Source organism: Polyodon spathula, chromosome 27, assembly GCF_017654505.1.
Source record: "Polyodon spathula isolate WHYD16114869_AA chromosome 27, ASM1765450v1, whole genome shotgun sequence".
NCBI classification, from domain to species: Eukaryota; Metazoa; Chordata; class Actinopteri; order Acipenseriformes; family Polyodontidae; genus Polyodon; species Polyodon spathula.
The window spans coordinates 8,033,620-8,053,787 of record NC_054560.1 but is presented as its reverse complement, the minus strand read 5'-3'; the positions used below and the strand labels follow the sequence as shown (position 1 = coordinate 8,053,787).

Here is a 20,168-nt window from a genome sequence, read left to right as displayed (position 1 = left end):
GCCATTTCTAGCTCTGCACAAAATGCACAGCTGCATTAAAACACAGCCTTCAAATTGCTTATTTACCTAAAAATAGGAATTTTTCTGTTCCTTCATGCTAAATGCAAGCAGCACCATGCATTATTAAATACCCTGCGCTCACGTACAAAACACCAGCTCGAATACCCAGCAGGGGGTGCTGTGGGTGTCGGTGCTGTCATAAACAGCTTCTGTGTGCAAGAAAGCATGTTAATGCATTTCTGTACTCTTATTGCATCCTAATGGCTTCAAAACACACACAAGGCAACTCTCGGGCAAACGCATAGCAGTTTAAATAGCTTTCAGCCAGTCGCTCAGCATAGGGGCAAACTTTGAAAATGTTGTAACAACTAGTTGTTTGCCATTGCTGGATGTTGCCTCTACAAGCACCCTTTGTTTCTAAGCAGCTGCCTCGTGCAGTGTAACATGTTCTAACCCTAAGCAAAGGGCTAAGCTATTGCTTTAATTGTTGTTGTTAGTATTTATTTTTAAGAAGCACAGGATAATCACACACTACTGAGTGGCATATTTAATGTATTTGTATATTATAAAAATTATATATATATGAGGTATAACTGTTAATGCTTTCAGTGTAGTGCTGCAATGTCTGCTTTTGAACAGAAAAGCAAAGGGTCTGCTCAGTGTCTCCCCCTTGTGGACGCTCTGTACATGACACTGCTTTCCATTCTGTGCTGAGCAGTGTAGCAGGTGTATTCTAGACATGAGGTTTAAAAGCAGGAAGGGGTGCATCAGAAAAGCAGTGGTAGCAGTCATGTTTGGGAGCCTCTTCAAGTCTGTCTCAAAGCAGTGCTGTGCCTCAGCCAGCGGTAGTGTGCAGCTTGTCCTCCTCTTCCTATCTGTACTGAAAGTGTTTTGAAATAGTGAAAGTGAGATCACATGTGGGAATAAAAAGTTCTATTCTGTGATCCTGTCCGTTTGTCTGTCTGTCTCTGTAATTCCGCTGCGCTAGAATTCTTTTAGTTTTTACCTTGGTACGTTTCCCAGCGATTTCTAGAGCAGCTCAGTTAAAAGGTTTTCTGGAGTGAGGCGCTCAGACTCAGTGTCTGCAGGCAGATTCCACAGCGTTACTGAGTTTAACTGAAAACCAAACTACTGGAGTAACAGAAACCAGAACCACTCAGAATTATCATAAAAGAAATTAAAAAATATATAAAAACAGGATTTTAAGCAAGCTACACTTTTAAGTTCCGGCACACAAAGAGAACATTTTAGATGACGAAGCTAAATTATTAAAAATGGTGTTTGGAGTCAATAAAAGAAAACAGCAGCGCTGATTAAAATGATATACTTTGCAACTTGAACGAATACCCCATCGTGATCTTAAATATAGTTTTATTTTGCGGGCTGTAGTCTGCAGGTTTTAATGCAGGTTTTAATATCAGTGTGGGTCACTGGTTTAGAATGTATTGAAAAGCTTAGCTTAGCAAAGCATGTTAAAAGCAATGGGGAGATTGGAAAGCATAGGGGAGCAACTCAGAGCTAAAACTTTTTCAAAACTTTTTAAGTGTGTCAAATTAATGCTAACCACAGAAAACCCAGGCACAGTTTCTGAATAAGTAAGTAATAAGTAAAGTTTTTAAAAAAATGCAAGCCAGGTGTCCCAGTGGTTCTGTCAGAAGTCCAGACAATTGAATAGTCAAGCTGTGATCAAATGAAAATAACAGCCTACCCACTCACACCCGAATCCCTCTCAGCTTCTCTTTGGAAACGATTTGTCCAAAACAAATGAGAGAAAGACCAATGGCAAGCTAGGGGGGATTGGCCAGGACAGCATACTTTAGATGCTCTAGTCCTGAGCCTGGGTTCAGTGGAAACAGACACACTTGTCAGCCCAGCACAAGACAGAACAGCTGGGACCACAGCAGGCTCTGGGGGACACACTCGAGAGGCACAGACTGCAGAACAAGCATGCGGCAGTGTGAGAAAGTGATGCTCCTTTTACCCACCTTATTGGCTATTGCTGGGGCACAAGGTAGGTATTGTGGTGCGTACATGTAATAATATATATTATATTTTTTTGGTGTTTTTTTGCTTTATAGTAAGCTATTCATAAACTATTTAGATAAAGGTATGTCGTACCCCTTAGTGCTTTTGACCATGCTTTTTCCACGGTTATACTATGCATTGACTATAGTTTGCTATGTTTGTTAATAAGCTTTACCAGACCTTGCTATAATTTACTCTGCTTCACTGTGCTTTATTACGCTTTGCTGTGCTTTTACTATGGGCAACTTCTATAAGGGACAGCCTGGTCTCCAATACAGTGTTCCAGTAACACATTTAAACCTTTAAACAAATCTGAACCCTGTTGCAGAGCAGCTAATACATAATGATATTTATTCATTTATTATTAGGTTATTATATATTAACTAACCGCAAAGGAAAAATGAAGACTTTTTAATGTATTAATAATCTAGTTCCAGGTAACAGTTAATAAACTTGGAAAATGAACACCTCTTGCGAAATATACATTCAATATCAGTACAGTAAAACCAAATTTTCAAATACAAACACTTGTGTTTCTAACCCTTTATAATAGAAGTGAGAAGGCACTTGCGCAGTACTAATATAATATACTATCACACAAGGACCATAAACACATGACTGCAGAACTCCACCGCACTGACCAAAGCACAAACACTAGCTTTACTTTCTCTTGGGCAAAAATATCTCGGCTTTGGTTTATTTATTTATTTGTTTGATTTGTTTTGGGTTTTTTTTTTTTTTTTTTTTTTTTTTTTACAAACAGCAAGAATAATAAAAAAAAGTAAATGCATTAATAATTAAAATATTTGTCTTTATTACAAATTCTGTTCATTTATTTATTGGTTATTTATGCTCCTGCCGGGATGGGAATGAGACACCCACTGCATAGCAGTTTGATCCATTCCAGGTTTTACTATGAGTTTAAGACATGCCTGAGCTTATTACCTATACACTGTGGCTAATCAAGTTTGTAGTAAAACCTGGAATGGGTGAAACTGCTATGCGATAGGAGTCTTATTCCCATCCCTGAGTTACTATAAAATCAATAGAACATATTTTCCAACTTGTGAACATAAGAAAACAGTAGCCAGTCCAGCAGACTTACTAACTTGACCTATTAAAAAAAAACCCTTCGCTTTCAATCTGTTGTCATTTTCACCTCACAATAAATTCTTATTTAAATTTTTCAAATTACACATGCTTTTGCGTTATTGCCCATGTACTACATCAGTTGTGTCTGAAAAGTTTGATTCCTTGTAGAGCAGAGGCTGTGACTGCATACATCATTAGCTCCTATAGGGAACAGGGGTGTGTGGATCACATGCATACATCATTAGCTCCTGTAGGGAACAGGGGTGTGTGGATCACATGCATACATCATTAGCTCCTGTAGGGAACAGGGGTGTGTGGATCACATGCATACATCATTAGCTCCTATAGGGAACAGGGGTGTGTGGATCACATGCATACATCATTAGCTCCTGTAGGGAACAGGGGTGTGTGGATCACATGCATACATCATTAGCTCCTATAGGGAACAGGGGTGTGTGGATCACATGCATACATCATTAGCTCCTGTAGGGAACAGGGGTGTATGGATCACATCAAGAACATGTCAACATTTAGATACTGGATGACTGGGAGAGAAGTCAAAATATTAAAATCCAAAGATAGATGGAAGCTGTTTAATACTGCTTGCAGAACGATTTTAGAATGCCCAAGTGTGATGCTGTTAACACCCTAATGTTATAAAGCTTACCGCCTACATGGTTCATCTTAAAATACAGCAGCAAGTTACCGAATGTCAATAAATGCATTATTAGCGTGCAGCGCATATAGTACAAATGCGTGGAATCCGGTCCCAATAAACTCTCTGCCCTCATAACCAACTAGGTGAGATTTAGTACTTTTTTTTCCACAGTAAAACCAGGAACAGATCAAACCGCTATGCAATGGGAGTCTTATTTCCATCCCTGAATACGGAATGCTGCTTCTGCAATGCCTGTAGCTGTGCTTCATTCAGTCTGTCTTTCTGCCAGTCATGAGGTGGTTTTGCAGTGTGGACTAATGTCCACTGGGGCGGGGCTAAGTGAGACCATCAAACTCACCACGTGTGAACCATGCTGGAAACAAGACGAGTAAAGCTGTGAATGAATCAGCTCTACTCATACGGCACATGAGCTTGAAGTAAGTTTCAGAACTTACAAACACTCAACTGAGCAGAGCCAGCCGACCCAGAGGCAACCAGAATCTTATAAAAGGGGAACTCTTATAATTCGCTGTTTCGAAATTGCAAGCTTGTTATTTAGCATGCTGTGATTTTGCTTTGAAAGCATTTTCAGGTTTGAAGATCCCAACTATGTTCACTGGTAATCCTTTTCTGTCTGCTTACAATACAAACATGAAAAAAACCTAATAAAAAAGTGTATATAAGCAGCCACTAGGAGGCTAAACTCCACTGCATTGTGGTTTTGTGTCCTGCATGTTGAAACTGTCATTTCCAGCTCTCTGTGACTTAACTTTCCCCCATCTTTGCTTTGTGCGTGCCACTGTAAGCAACTTCTGTTCTGTACGTGCCAAGCAAACCGCATAGAAATTGGGGAATGCAATCTGAAAGATCCTGCAGCCTTCACCATTTGCAAACTTATGGATATTCTCCAATTTGGGGCATATTGAAATGATAAGCCTGTACTGTCTGATCCATTCTGACAGAGTATGAAGTCATCTTCAGAGCATTACTGTATCTATATTTGGAAGCCTGATCAACCAGCCAGCCAGACACACACATAAACACATTTCACAGTCACAGACTACTGGTTATATAAATCAAACACAGCCATGAGTGTGCTGCTGCTACTTCTTATTATTGCAGGTTATGACAGTTCGCATCTGGACTTGCGATTAGCTTAAGAAAAGAAGCTGTCACAAATATTTCATTCTTTCATAACACGCTGCAGATATCAGAGTAAACCGCAGAGCACTGTATTGACAACTCCAGGAAAGAGATCACTGCTTCCAACTACCTGATCTAATCACAAAAAAAACCAATAGCTGGTACGAGGAGATCACAGAGCTATGATATGCTTCCCGTTATGCAATATGATTCAACCACCCCATCGCCACTGCTCTGCCCCCTCACGGTGTTTCACATGCACTGCTCACGTCTTGTTCAAAAGATGAACCGTCTTGAATATGCTGTTAATCCCAATTCGGTGAGAGTCGTGAAAGGGAGACTCAGGGCCTGGTTAAATAATAATACAAGACTTGCGCACGCCACTGAGGCGCGCCTCCACGTCCCCGAGCTTGCCAGGTAAACGCCAGGTACACTTGAAGCGTCCCTGCTGCTGCTGCCGGCACACTCAAGTCTGTTGATTTTACCACGCTTCACGTTTTACCAGCTGTCTCTCTTCAGCACTCGCTTCAATCCCTGCGTCTTTCCTTCCTCTCTCTCTCTCTCTGTCGCTCAGATCACACCTGGGGGGACTGGCGCTTCTCAAAATGGAAGGACAGGGGGGGCAGGAATCTGGGCTACAATGACCTCCAGGAGTTGCAGACCTCAGGTAGCCCCTACCTGATTGATGCTAGAGCAGGACAAGCCTGTGAAACTGTGTGGCAAGGGTGAACGAAGGTGAAACACACAATACTGTGAGCACACCGGGGAACACTGTGCTCATGCACAGCTGCAAGGTGGGAGGATGTTACCAACTCAACCAACGCAGGGCAGGGAGGAACAAGGGGCTCATAAAGTGGGGTACATTTCACCTTGTGAAGAAGAGATGTAAGCTCTGTATCTGGAACAACATCAGCTTCACACACACAGAGTTAGGCAAGAGATAAGACAGGCACTCATTAGTGCTGGTGAGAATACCTACCTGAATCCTCTCCTGGCGACAGACCATCGCAGCACCTGAGCTTTCTCCCAGAACACTAGGTAACTGATCACTGTGTGATTTCTGTTTAATACCAGGTGCTACATTGTTGTGTCGAGCGATAATGTTTAAGCTATACGTGTGTAACTGTTGAATATTGGAATCTACAAGTGGAAGCTTACTAACTTAGATATGTGCGCACTCATCAAATCAGGTTCCTTCTAGTGTCCAGTGCTGCCCATAGACATATCTCAGGCCTGGGGTAAGTTTTTAAGTCAGGCCCCTGATGCAGGTCAATTAAATACCGAAGGATCTGACTGGAACAAAGACCAGCAATGGAATGGAATGGATTGGAAGTCTCACGGTTGCCTCCCCCTGTTTTAACCCTTTCATACATGATTACCTCATATGGGAGACAGATAAAAAAAAAAAAGAAAACTCTCTTCTAGTCTTTACATGACTATATACGGAAGACGCAAATGCATGACAGCCTCACACCAGGATGCCACCATATCAAGCAATTACATTTTTTTTTTTTTTTTAAATGTTCAATGAAAATTATATTTGTTACGTGTCCATGCATGAAAGGGTTAACACCGTTGCCCCTAACCCTGTCCTCTTCAGGGGTGACGGAGTGGACGTCCTGGTTCAACATCGACCACCCGGGAGGCAGCGGGGACTACGAGAGTCTGGAAGCCATCCGCTTCTACTACCGCGAGAGGGTGTGCGTGCGGCCCCAGGCCATCGAGGCGCGGACCACGGACTGGGTGTCAGCGGGGGACACCGGCGAGGTGGTGCACTCCAGCACGGACAAAGGGTTCTGGTGCATCAACAAGGAGCAGTCGAGGGGCAAGCTCTGCTCCAACTATCATGTGCGCTTTCAGTGCCCTCTAGGTACCTGCCTGAAGTGACCTGCCTTCAAGTATGACTTAGCATGCCACAGCGGCAATCCAATGACAAACAAACACCTTTACAGAGGTCTGTGTATATGTGGACATGAATTCACATAGAATTTGCATACCAAACATCTAGTAACACCTACAACAGGTGATGCGTTTATCTAATTCCTACAAGTATTTCCACAAAGTATCTTTCTCCCTCTTGTCAGAATGCTACTTTGTGTTTGTGCGTTAGTGGCTTGGTTCGTGTCTGTGTCCACAGTCGGAATCGATGCGCTGCTGCTGTCGTCTTCGTCAGCATTTTCAGTCACCTTAAAGAAGTAGTTGTTAATAGAAGAAGTTCCTAATGCTCGTCGCATTGCATCAAGAGGACAACTGAGTGAATCAGAGAGTAGTGTGGGAGATGTGAGTCATGTGACTTAGCTTCCCTATTCTGTGACTCAACTACATCACTACTGCAGATACAAAGTTAAACCGACACCAGTGTATGTGTGAATAAGAAAAATTATTTACTGGACTTATTATTAATGGCTGGACCCAGGTATTGACCGCATGCATTCCCCGATTTATGAACCTAACCGTTCAAAAAGAGGCTTCTCATTCTGGCAAGGAAACGTTTCAACGTGCGTCAAAATCCCACTGGTTTTATTAAAGTTTTATGTTACCTCACAGACGCATCTTTAGAAATCCTAAAATGAATAAATCCGGTCACAAGCGTTTCGACTGACATGCTTTCTCAATGCTTATCGTAGATCCTGATTTTAAGGGTCCGATTCCCTGGTAAGGTGCTGATGTCACGTGTGTGTGTGTGTGTCCCATCCTCCAGCAGTGCAGTCGTACTGGAACCCGTGGACGACGTGGAGCGGGTGCTCAGCTAAAGCATGCGGTGGCGTCGGGATCCAAGCCCGGGAGAGGAGCTGTCTCAGCACCAAGCCCCTGGGTCCACTGCGCTTCCCTGTGTGCGAGGGCAAGCCCGTGGAGAGGAGGAAGTGCGCCACGCCACCGTGCCAAGGTAATGCAGCAGGGACAAGCAGCAAGCCCAGAGGTCAGACTCAAAATAGAGTTCCACAGAGACCGGACATCGGCCTCTGCTTCTGCTCCATGTCCCCGGACAGTAAGCCTGTCTAATAACAGAGCGGTTATTTGACTGTTCAGATCGAACGCTCCACAGATGAAGATCGTTTCATTGGTGTTGATCGGGCTAATTCCTCTTTCTCAATGAAACAAGGGAAGAAACAGCTGTTCGTGTGGTTCGCTGTTCTCCAGAAAAGCAGCGGTCGTCACAAACCCAAGCACCTGTTTCTTCACTTGTTTCTCTTGGAATGGTAAATTACCCAGCTGGTCAGTGCCTGATTCCACACCAGCACCAACATTTCACATACATTCTAAACTTTGAAAGATCTGTACTATTAAAACCCCAAATCGTTATGAAGCACAGTACTGACTTTCCTTATTTCTTATCCAATGTGCTCTCCCCTGAATATCTTCCTCCACGAGGCTGGCTTGTTAACAAGCTCCCGTGCCAGCAGGTTTCAATCAACCTAATCAGAATTGAGCTCATCTTTCATCTGGTGAGAGCTTTGATCTGGCAGGTGTGTGGTGAGCTCTCTGCAGCCGTGCATGAACCCCTGCAGCGCTGCTCCAATAAAGACCTCCTCGCCCTAAGCGTTACAGAAGTCACCCCATTCAAGAGGTCGAAAATCACAATGGTCACAACAGCTATTCCAAACAGTCACACACTAAGAATGTGTTTGGCAGCATTGCCCCCAGGTGACTACAGAGCCACGCGATTATGAGAAGAGGTCGCTCATCCTATCCTGGGTCGTCCCATACCACCACACCCCTCTTAAGTCAATCTAATTCCATCGGGCAGAATCAAGCAGGTTTTGGTTTTTTTGCATTATCTCATGCTAGCTTCCCACCTTCTACCTTCTGCAGACAGCAATGTGATGTCATAGTCTTGCTTCATGTCTCTCTCTCTGCTTGCTTGCTTGCTGTCACAGAGGCAACGTGGGGTTCCTGGGGCTCCTGGTCGGCCTGTGCTGTGACCTGCGGAGGGGGACACAGGGCCAGGCGCAGGACCTGCGGGACGCCCTCTGATCGGAAGAGGTGTTTCGGGCGGCGGGTCGAGGTTCGGAAGTGTGGGAAGTCTCCCTGCCCAGGTAGTTACTAAGCAAGGAGAGGCGTTTAATTCATGGGTGTGGACAACATTATCAGACATTCAATCTGGGATCAGAAACATTTTTACACTACTACAATTGAAACCTAGATTGAGAAACGCTACAATACTACAAAAATTCAATGACAAATGTTTCAACTGCAAGTCTTTGAATATCTTCAGACCAATTAGCAATTAATCTTAATTTGACATTTGCCATTATTCTATATTGAGCCAAGGCATCTGGATTATCCCTCTGTGATACTCTAGTCTACACTATTTCATGCCATAGACATTTTAACTGACAGTTTGGTTTTTTCTTGTTCCTCTCCTGGGTGCTAACGGATCACACTGGCACCAAAGCGAGTGAACAGAGGTGAGCCGAATGGACTCATGTTTTAATGTCTGTGTTTTCAGCGTGCCGCCTTGTGTGCCAGGACGGAAGCGTGAATGACGACTGCAGCAGCTGTGTGTGTGACGGCCACGCCCTGGTCGGGGAGGTCCGCAGCCAGCAGGGGGCGCCACTCCCAGGAGCTGTGGTGTCTCTGGGGGAGCGTCCCAGGCTGACACTGGCTGAGACGGACGAGAGGGGGGTCTTCCGAATCCAGGGGGTCTGCTCCAGTTCTGCCGATCGGACCCTCTTCACCATCCAGAAGGAGAAATACGCCACCCTTTCCCTGTCTGCCTTCAGCAACAGCACTGGGATGTCCTGGATACACGCCGTGCTGCAGAGAGCCGGTGAGCCCAGCAGCGGTCCTTTATTTTATTTGTAAAGAACAGTGCACTGTGTGTGTCTGCTGATAATTCACCTCTAGTTAATTCAGTTAAGTCACGGTTAGATTACGCTGACATCAAATTTGACATGCCATACTTTTAGAAATAATAAAAAGACATTTCGAAGAGGGCCCTTCATTTCGTTTTATTTTATCAGATAACAAAACACTGCACAGTTTAATAAAAGGAGGGCACTATATAGACATGCTGCTACTTAGACTATTAAAACACATGGCATTGTCAATGACATTCTTGGAATTATTTGTGTTTGTTCCCAGAAATACTAAAACAGCGGACTGGAACTGTAAACTTGAACTTTTTTGCAATTGTGATCCTATATTAAAGTTTCCCTGATCAATTCCAGAGAAGCCGTATATTGTGAAGCACCCAGAGACTAAAGTGCGCTACGAAGGCCAGCGAGTGACCTTCTGTTGCATGGCCACAGGGATCCCCATGCCAGAGAAATACTACTGGTGAGTAGCGGTGTATCAGTGCACGACGCATCGGGAGGCTCCTGTTACATGATAGATCACACTTGATCCCAGATCCGCTGCCTTTTTGTCTGACAGGCGAGAATGAAACAGTTTGCAAATGATAAAAAAAAACCTTTACTGTTCCACGAATTGAGTGAGAAAAGTGTTCTATTGGCAAAAAAATAAAAATAGCGTTGTTAACAACAGCAGCGTCGTCCCTCCTGTTCATCTGATTAGTTGGCCTGCCGCTGGTATTGTTCAAACCTCAAGATGTTCAAACACGGCTAGGCAAAGATGGGCATGCAGCTACTGACACCAACAGTAAGGCACCCAACACACTCCCTTCCCATCCACAAGCAGGTGAGACTTGAAGCACATGTGGAAGCTACTGTAAATCAAGGGCAGTACATTAGGTCTGGGAACAGAAATGTCATCCCTCTGCCTTAATGATAAGATCCGGTACCTTTGTAATTACAAATTAACCCAGACTGATGAGCTGAGTAGAAACAGCAGCGGCTTCCAGAAGAAGCACTGAAATCCAAGTGCGTTTAGCAAACAGCAAAGCAAGAACTACACCTTGATCAGAGACCAGAGGTCCGAATTAATTAGTGACCACATTTGTTTGAAAAAATAAAATGAAGTTATACAGTTTGCCTCTCTATTTGTAACTATGGTTATCGGTTGATTATTTTGACTACAGTAAACATGTTAATGAGTCTCGTTGTCTGCGTTCTTTTTTGGCATTCTAATTGTACTTTGCTGTAATTGTAATTATAATTATAACTGGTCCCAGGTCTGGCAGAAACTAAAATAGTTTCGAAATGACACACTGAAGCAATTGCTCTGTCTGGGGAAATGCTTTTGTAAGATGGACCCAAATTCAGGCAGAACAGCATGTGATGGGAACAGCATGTTTAACTTTTCAACTCTGAGGGAATGTTCTTGTTCAGCTGATCGCTTGAGACATACATTCATGATACACTGCACTTTATAGAAAGGCATTTTAACAGTGGATAGGACCACGCGGCTCCCAGCCCCTTGCTTGAGCAGAAACAGGCGTGAGGGACCACTGTAGCTTCAAGTGTTACTCGAATGGTAATGCATTTTTTCTGAAAAGTTTATTAAGTTTAAATATTGAATCCACTACTGACTATAGTGGCTGCCCCGGCACTTTTAAAAATGTTAAAAAATGTTATCCCCTTCTTCTCCAGGTACCACAACGGGACCCTGCTGGACAGACAGGTGTACAAGTACGACGACAATCTGCTCTTGAGGGATCTCAAGCCCCTGCAGGCAGGAGAGTACCATTGCAAAGCCAGCAATGAAATGGGAGGGATCAAGTCTTCCCCAGCCATGCTCACCATCATAGGTAGGTGTACTGCCCATAGCAAAGCATAGCAAAGTAAATGCAAGAACAGTGGAGGCTAAAGTGGAGGTAAGTTATGCCTGCTGACTGATTGAAAATCAGTGCTGTTAAAACCAGTGATTTACCGTTTGAGTGCTCATAATAATAAGTTTGTCAAAGGGAGCACCTTACTTGCACTAAGCCTGCTTTGCCTGGGTGTGTTTAGCTTGGAAATCATGCTTCCATTTTCTGCTAACGTGGAAAATGACCGGCCTAACACTGCACCCATTTCACGGTTACATCCAAGTTGTTGATGTAATTAGTTACAAGGCTTACTTACAAGCAGTCTTGGAAAATTACGTTCGCAAAGTAATCTGTTAGTTATAATTTACTCTAACAAAATTGAAAAGTAAAAAAATTCTTTGACGATAATAATAAAACTCATTACCTTATGGGAAGACCACCCTGGCTGCACCGAGACCTCAGAAGCACATTTACACGGCAGAGCCCTCAGCTACAGTGCCCAGCACTCTTTCGGCGCTTGTTTTCCGAGATCCAGTTTGACAGTCGAGGGCAATCATGTGTTCCAAATTGGTGTGTTAAAGCAATCAGCAGCCTGCTCTGCAGAAGGGATTGGTTTCCTAGTTAATGCTTGCTGAACACTAAATAGGTCCCAGTGACCAAAGTAATGCAGAGCTTTCTTCTTTACACAGCGCAGGGCAACAGAGCTATTAGCCCGTATATGGTACGCTGTGCCTTGCTTTACGTTTACTCATAACCCTAAGTTATTTTTGGCTGTCACCTGTCGTCTGCATATTAGGCTGTGATACTTTATACTGACAGTAATAGTGCCGGATATATTGTTAAAACAGGGTGGGAAAAAGTAGGTAATCTCCAAAGCGACTGTAAATCCGAATTATTAGCTAGCGAAATGGCTTGATCCCTAAAAATGTTTTTATTGGCCAAAGTGGTTTGATGGGATCGCGATGGAATGCAAAACCAAACCAGGGGATATAAAAGAGCTTAATCATATCAGAGTCATAATTAGTGATGTGCTCACAATCTGGTTACAAGCCTGCGGAGCTTCCCCTGTTTTGCTGCTACTGGAGTCTGTTGACTACAAACAGAGGGTTCTTCTATACAAGTGGTCTATGTAGTCAACACACTCCAGGAATTGTCTTTGTTCCTCAGTTCATGAGGGTTTTTTTTTTTGTACGTTTAACATCTGCCTGCTGTCTGTACGAACACTGTAACCTACCTCTATTCCCCAGGGAAATGTATTTGGCACATAAATAAATGCATTCATTAATAAACCTGTGCAAACTTCTTTGTGTTTCCCCAGGCAAAGACCAGCCATCTTGTGAACCCAAACCTGAAGACTACCTGATCAAGCTGCCAATGGACTGTTTCCAACCCGGGACTGATTCCCAGTACTACAACGCTGGGCACTGCCCCCACACCAAGTGCGCAGGGTCACTGAACTTCGACCTGCGCTGCAAGGACGGGGAGGACTACTGCTGCGGGGCGAAGAGCATAGAGACGCGGGAGATCGACTGCGGCCGGTACATGCTGCCCGTCCGAGCCGTGACCGAGTGCGGTTGCCAGAAATGCGTCCAGCCCAAAGTTCTGGTCCGGGGGCGCGTGGTGGCAGCAGACACAGACGAGCCTCTCCGGTTTGGGCACATCTATATTGGCAAGGAGCGAGTGGGCATCACAGGCTACAAAGGCACCTTCACCATCCAGGTGCCACCAGACACCAAGAGACTAGTGGTCAAATTCGTGGACAGGCTGCAGAAGTTTGTGGACACGGTCAAGGTGTTCCCGTTCGATAAGAAGGGAGGGGCCATTTACCATGATGTCAAAGTGCTGCGGAAACAGGAACCGGTAGATATTGACTCTGCTAAAGCCACCACTTTATACCTAGGAGAGATCAAAGGGGAGGGCCCCATTGGTCAGATTGTTATACCGCCCAACTCTTTCCACAAGGCCAATGGTGAGGTCTATCAAGGCACTGTCAAGGGCAGTGTGACTTTCCTGGACCCCCGAAACATCACGACTGCCCCGGCCGCTCCCGGAGACCTCAACTTTGTCAACGAGGAAGGGGACATGTTCCCTCTCCGGACCTACGGCATGTTCTCCGTGGAGTTCCGAGACGAGACCAATAAGGAAGTCCTGGAAACCGGCAGGGTGCAGGTGTTCCTGGACACGGAGCATGTCAAGATGCCCGAGCACATCCCCAAGATGAAGCTGTGGTCCCTCAACCCGGAGACAGGGATCTGGGAGGAGGAAAGCGACTTCCATTTTGCTAGGAGCCCCGCCGGCAGGAGCAAGCGTGAGGAAAGGACCTTCTTGATCGGGAACATGGAGGTCCGGGAGAGACGTCTGTTCAACCTGGACGTGCCCGAGAGCAGGCGCTGTTATGTCAAGGTGCGGGCCTACATAAATGACAAGTTCCTGCCCAATGAGCAGCTGGAAGGGGTGGTGGTCAACCTAATCAATCTGGAACCCAGGGCTGGCTACTCCTCCAACCCCCAAGCCTGGGGCCGATTCGACAGTGTGATCACTGCCTCCAACGGCGCCTGCCTGCCAGCTTTCTGCGACGGAGAGCGGCCGGACGCTTACACTGCCTACGTCACGGCCACCATGGGAGGAGAGGAGCTGGAAGCAGCCTCCTCAAGCCCCAAAATGAACCCCAACGTCATTGGGGTGTCCCAGCCCTACCTGGACAAACTGGGGTACCAGAGAACAGACCACGAAGATCCTGCGCTCAAGAAGATGGCTTTCAAGATCAACCTGGCCAAGCCCAACCCCAACAACACTGACGAGACAAACGGGCCGGTGTATGCCTATCAGAACGGCATCGACTGCGAGAATGCCCCAGTCACAGCCAACCACTTCCGATTCTATCGCGTGGAAGGGGACAAGTATGAGTACAATGTGGTGCCTTTTCAGGAAGGGGACCTGACCTCCTGGTCTGGGGACTACCTCTCCTGGTGGCCTAACCCCCAGGAGTTCCGGGCGTGCTACATCAAGGTTAAGATCAACGGGCCCTCGGAGGTCATGGTGAGGTCGCGGAACAAGGGCGGCACGCACCCCCAGACCAAGGGGAAGCTGTACGGCATCAGAGACATGCGCAGCACCCGCGACCTGAGGCTGCCCAACTCCTCGGCCGCCTGCCTGGAGTTCAAGTGCAGCGGGATGCTGTTCGACCAAAGTCTGGTGGACCGCAGCCTCATAGCTGTCATCCCCCAGGGCGACTGCAGACGGGTGGGCGTCAACAGCCTGCTGCAGGAATACCTGGTCAAGCACCCTCCACAATTCCAGAACAATGAGTCCCACGCCTTCAACATGCTGGCGCCTGTCGACCCACTGGGACACAACTACGGGATTTACACAGTCACTGACCAGAACCCCAGGCTGGCAAAGGAGATCGCCATCGGCCGATGCTTCGACGGGACCTCGGATGGGTTCTCCAGGGAGATGAAGTCCAACTCGGGGGTCGCCCTTACCTTCAGCTGCCCGGAGAGGGCTGTGACCAGGGAGAGTCTCTTCCAACGCCTGCAGAACTCCCCGGCCCAAGCGCTGGCCCAGATCGGACGAGACATGAGGGAAAGAGGCCAGGCCAGGCCAAGTCCTTCCCAGGTGGTGGCTTACCCTTCGGGCCAACGGAGCAGGAACATGCCAGCTCAGAGCCGCAGAACCCTGGGGACCGCTGGTCAGAGGAGGGGCCAAGCAAGAGCACAGTCCAGGCAGTAATCCCGTCTGTGACATGGTTCCCTGATTTGGCCGCTCCTCTCTACATAAGGTGTTGATAGCAGCCTCTGAATCCATGGACTTTTATTTAAAATAACTGGACCTCTCTTTACTGTTTGGAATCACCTAGGGGCAAACAATTAAAGGCTGATGATGCCCCTTGATCAATGTTAGGGTGCTCTGGCATTACATCACAACTCACTTTGAGTGAATGATTTGCTCTTTACATTAAATAGGGTGGAAAAGGTACAGTAAAAAATATTTCTACATCTGTTGCCAAGGAATTGGGTGGAGTGAATTCATTGCCTTGCATGCACATGAGCACTAGTGAAGATGCCACTTAAAGGCACAATCCAGTATGGATATTGTGCAAACAATGACATCACGATAGGGATTCTCTGGGGTGGAAGGGGTATGATATATATCAATATGGTGCAGCAGCTAGATTATTTAGAGTGCTTGTTTGATGCTTATCTGTTTTGTTTTGTTTCTGTTTACTAACGTGCAAGACCGATCAGCGATGGTCTGGAGCACACCTTGAGGACAGGTGTGTCCAGGTGAACATCCTTCGAATCCACTGGACAGGACTGTCGATGGCCAGGGTGCGGTCCCCTGTAGTAGAGGAAAGCCATTCGCTACTGATATGCACAGCCTTACTTATAGGATCCTATATACACTGGCATAGTTGCAAGGTGGTGTGTGGGATTCAGCATTGAACAGTGAGATGGTCCAGCAGGTAGGAGATTTGGGTTTTAAACATGATTCTTAATTTTCATGTAGCTATTTCCAATAACATACTCCATACAGTACTCAAACTATGGGGGTACCGTATGCAGCACGACTTTATAGATTTGTTAAAATGATTATTTAAAAACAAAGCACTTTTTTGCACGACAGTGTGCTAAAAGGATCCAGCCAGCGTCACCAGTATTAGGCACTCGAGATACCAGCCCCTTCATTTTATGCCATTCCAGCTTTTCTTGTGTGTTGACAGCCATTAGAAATTCTTTACAGACTCCTTCACTTGAATACGATGTATCAGAGTGCAATGGCAGACACAGATCTGAGCTGTTGATTTATACGAATGAATAGATGAATCAACAGTTTGGAGTAAGAAATGCACACGTGTGCTGTGCTGGTCATGTAACTAGTCCCAGAGGTGGTGTAAGCAGTCTGGCGAATTGATTATCTGACGGGTAACAGAAAGGTAGCACTTATTGTTCATCAAGAGCCAAAAAAACACTTCACCGTTATGGCATGAAAAAGAAAAGCAATTCAAACCCAACAGACCTCTAAGTGCCAGCCCTTACGAGCTGGGCTAATCAGGGGCTAATCAACTCTAATGATGTTGTTTGAGAAGGTCAATGGCATGAAGGCGGAGGGAGAAACTCTTTTGTTCAAAAGGCAGTTATGAAAAGCAGCATCCCATCGACGGGTTTATAGTCGATAATTGATATATACAGTAGGGCTCAAAAGTTTGGAAACAACAAATGATTTATTGTAAGGCTTGGGCTGGGGATTGCCCATTTACTTATTAAATACCCTGAGATCTCTTAATAGATAACTGTGTCCTCTTTTGCTAAGGATTTTAATGAGCAATAGATTCACTGGTATCCTAAATATGATTAATTTGCTAACAATGCAGAATGGAGCATTTGTCCTCTCGTTTACCCTAACATTTTCCTGAGTGCTGAGTGCCAAAACTGGTACAATATTCTTGCAGTGTTGTCCTCGGCAGTTAAACTGTTTTTGACGGTAAAAGGAAAGTCCTAAAACCTACTGCACTCAGCGGCCCACATGGGAAAGTATTGAAACTGTATAATGGACGTTGCACTTTGAGGATGTACCTGTACTTCATGACTTTCTTTCTTTCACCTAAATTTATTGACTTGCTTTATTTCCATGTGTTCAATATGTACATTATTTTATGTATGACTGTGCATCTTTTTTCTGTTCTTGTAAATAAACAGTTGTATACTTTTCATTATACTGTGTGTCAATTTATATATCCTTGTATCAGGCAGCCACCATAGGTAGGGCTGTGAATTGCTTATTTTACAGTATTTCTTGGTCTAACAACAGGTATTTCAAGCTATTTCACAGTTAAACATAATATGCATTAATGCAGAAAAAAATATCTTTGTTACATTCAAAACTGATCATTTTCTCTAGTTTTTACACAACACATATTTAAATGCTTACCTGAAAAACAGCAAATGCTAAATTGTAGAATATTTTGTTTTTTCTCTGTGTTATGCATGTTCTAGAATGGAACTGTGGAACCAGACCATGCATACTCTTAGCATTACAGTACATGAATCTGGCTCACCATATCCCTTTAAAAGTTTCCCAGCAGGTTAATTTAGTACAGTTTACCGCAGCAAATTTTAGAAGAGGACCTGTCAGCCTATCTTTACACTGGACTGGAGGTATGGGATAAGGACAGCTCCTGTGGTGAATACATTAGTGCATAGAAAACTTCAGAGATTCCAGGTTGGAATAAGGCCGCACAGCAGTTTGATCCATTCCTGGCTTTACTATGAGTTTAAGAAGACACACCTGCGCTTGCTACCTATACGCTGTGGCTAATCAAGCTCGTAATAAAACCTGGAATGGGTGACACTGCTATGCAACAGGAGTCTTGTTTCCATTCCTGGTCTATACGGAGGTCTTCGGATTGACAATTGAAAGACAGGGAAAGGCTGATTCAAATAGATTACAGACATCAATCTATTTTTGCTCTCCCTTTCCCCTATCTGCAAGCCGTTTTGGGATCGTCCAGTCCTCATGTCAAAGTCGTAGTCGTGCCAGGGGCAAAACACCTTGAGAACTCTGTCCGCATCCTCTATTTAATGACTCAGAACCTCTTTACCAGTTTTTCACACTGTATATTTTGGAAACTTTACACATAATCTGTTGTGCAAATATAAATAACCTATTGGCATGCTGATAGGAAGTCATACAGTATTCGACTGCGTTGGCATCTGGTAACGTTTCTGTTCAAAATGAATGCTGTTTGTAGCCAGGTGTTTATGAGCTGTGACTGATTGGCTGCAGAAAAGCACAACAGGGTGGAAATTCTTGTTTAAGACAGTTGAAGAAGCCATAATAACAATAGCATAATATGTCTAAGAAGCCACAGAGAGAGCTTACACTGTTATAATGCACGCAGGACTGTAATCTGGGCTTTTGGTTTCAATTATCAAGTCATTATCTTCCTGGTCAACGATTATACAACAAGCACAGAACTGCAAGTGTCTGCCAATAAGAAATAGTTTATACTTTAACTCATTTTAACTCGCTAGTTTCCCCGGGATTCTAAAAATAGGCACATGGATGGAAATAAGAGTACCATTCCGTTTCATCCATTCCCTTTTTAATAAATTTAATAAGACATGCCTGAGCTTGTTACCTATACACTTGGGCTAATCAAGCTCATAGCAAAGCCTGGAATGGGTGAAACTGCTATGCAATAGGAGTCTAATTCCTGTCCCTAAGGCAGCCGGTACAGGGTCGCCAGTGGCTCTTCTCCCCTAGTAAAAGCACTGCCGATTGGAGGGCAGGGTGAGTGATGAGGGTATGGTTTGAATCCAGCTCCTGTCATGTTGTTGATCTTGGCTGGAGTACCCACAGGGAGGCTCCTGGCTATGCAGCACGAACAGAAGTCGATTGCTGCTCTTCAGTTCTCCTGACAGGTACAGGGATGGAAATAAGACTCCCAGTGCATAGCAGATTCACCCGTTCAAAGTGGTAATAACACAAGCTTGATTAGCCACAGTGTGCAGGTAATAAGCTCAGGTGTGTCTTATTAGACTCACAGTAAAATCAGGAATGGATCAAATTGCTATGAGTAATGGGAATTTTGAATTTGGCATAGAGTACAGGTAGCAAGAGTTGGAACCGGTCAATGAACACTCCTGGCTTGCGAGCTTGATTTATTGGGTATAGCTTTACACCCCTTCATATGCCTACTAACTATTACAGCAAAAAATAAAAAAAGCTTCTGGAATGACTCAAGGTCGATTTCTGAAGAGAGACGGGGAAGCATATTAGTGTTGCGCTGAATGATGAATTCTTGTGTGCTGAAGCCTGTGCAACACTGATATGATTCCCCACCTCAGTCGTTTTGGATTGTGCAGAAGCAAGAATAGAAACACCATACAGAACATGTGGAATAGGATCTTGAACAGGTAAGAAAATAAATACTAGGAAAACATAAATGCTATATGTAGTGTTCACATGTCCGCTCCGGTGTCCAGTTCCATATGTTGCATGTAGCTGTACAGAAGTATAACACTCTGCCCGCTCTGCCTACAGGGGTCATTCTACACACTGGTACCGAACCAGCAACATGTCTGCATCTGTATTTGTACCATACTCTCAGTAAACCTGTATACTGGTCTCCGTCTCATTCACACCACACTATGAAGTCCCCTGCTTTAAAATCTAACTTGTATATCAACAATGCAATAACAAACACATATGGTTATAATGTAGTGTTTTCCATATTGCATCTACATGGCCTGTGTTCATATTCCTTAGTACATTTGGAGACCGATATGTAAGGAAATAATATTTATCTTTTTTTTTTTATTATTATTATTATTGTTCCAGGTCCAACAGCCTTTTTTTTTTTTTTTTTTTTTTAAACAGATTGATTAATTTAGCAACGACTTGAGAGGGAAAATCTTCCAAGCTAGCTAGCTGCATGCATCTGGCCTGCTGCAAGGAATTGAAATGTTTTATATCATCTGTTAAAACTTTTAAGTAGTGTACTGCCTGAAAGCAGCTGCTGACTGCTTCACTGTGGATATTTTTACAATTTTGTTGCATGTGTGAATTAAGCGCTGCATATTAGGGGTACAATCAGAC

The 20,168-nt window shown here is 44.6% G+C and overlaps 1 protein-coding gene across 1 annotated transcript; it reads left to right on the top strand.

The window, feature by feature from the left end:
- Window positions 1–6: 6 nt before the first annotated feature.
- cilp2 (cartilage intermediate layer protein 2) lies at window positions 7–17,231 on the top strand. Its single transcript, XM_041231246.1, has 8 exons — window positions 7–2,011; window positions 6,519–6,788; window positions 7,620–7,805; window positions 8,797–8,955; window positions 9,369–9,689; window positions 10,090–10,198; window positions 11,410–11,567; window positions 12,886–17,231. Exons 1-8 carry the CDS (start codon window positions 1,948–1,950, stop codon window positions 15,297–15,299), a joined length of 3,681 nt encoding a protein of 1,226 aa, XP_041087180.1. The 5' UTR covers window positions 7–1,947; the 3' UTR covers window positions 15,300–17,231.
- Window positions 17,232–20,168: the final 2,937 nt, after the last annotated feature.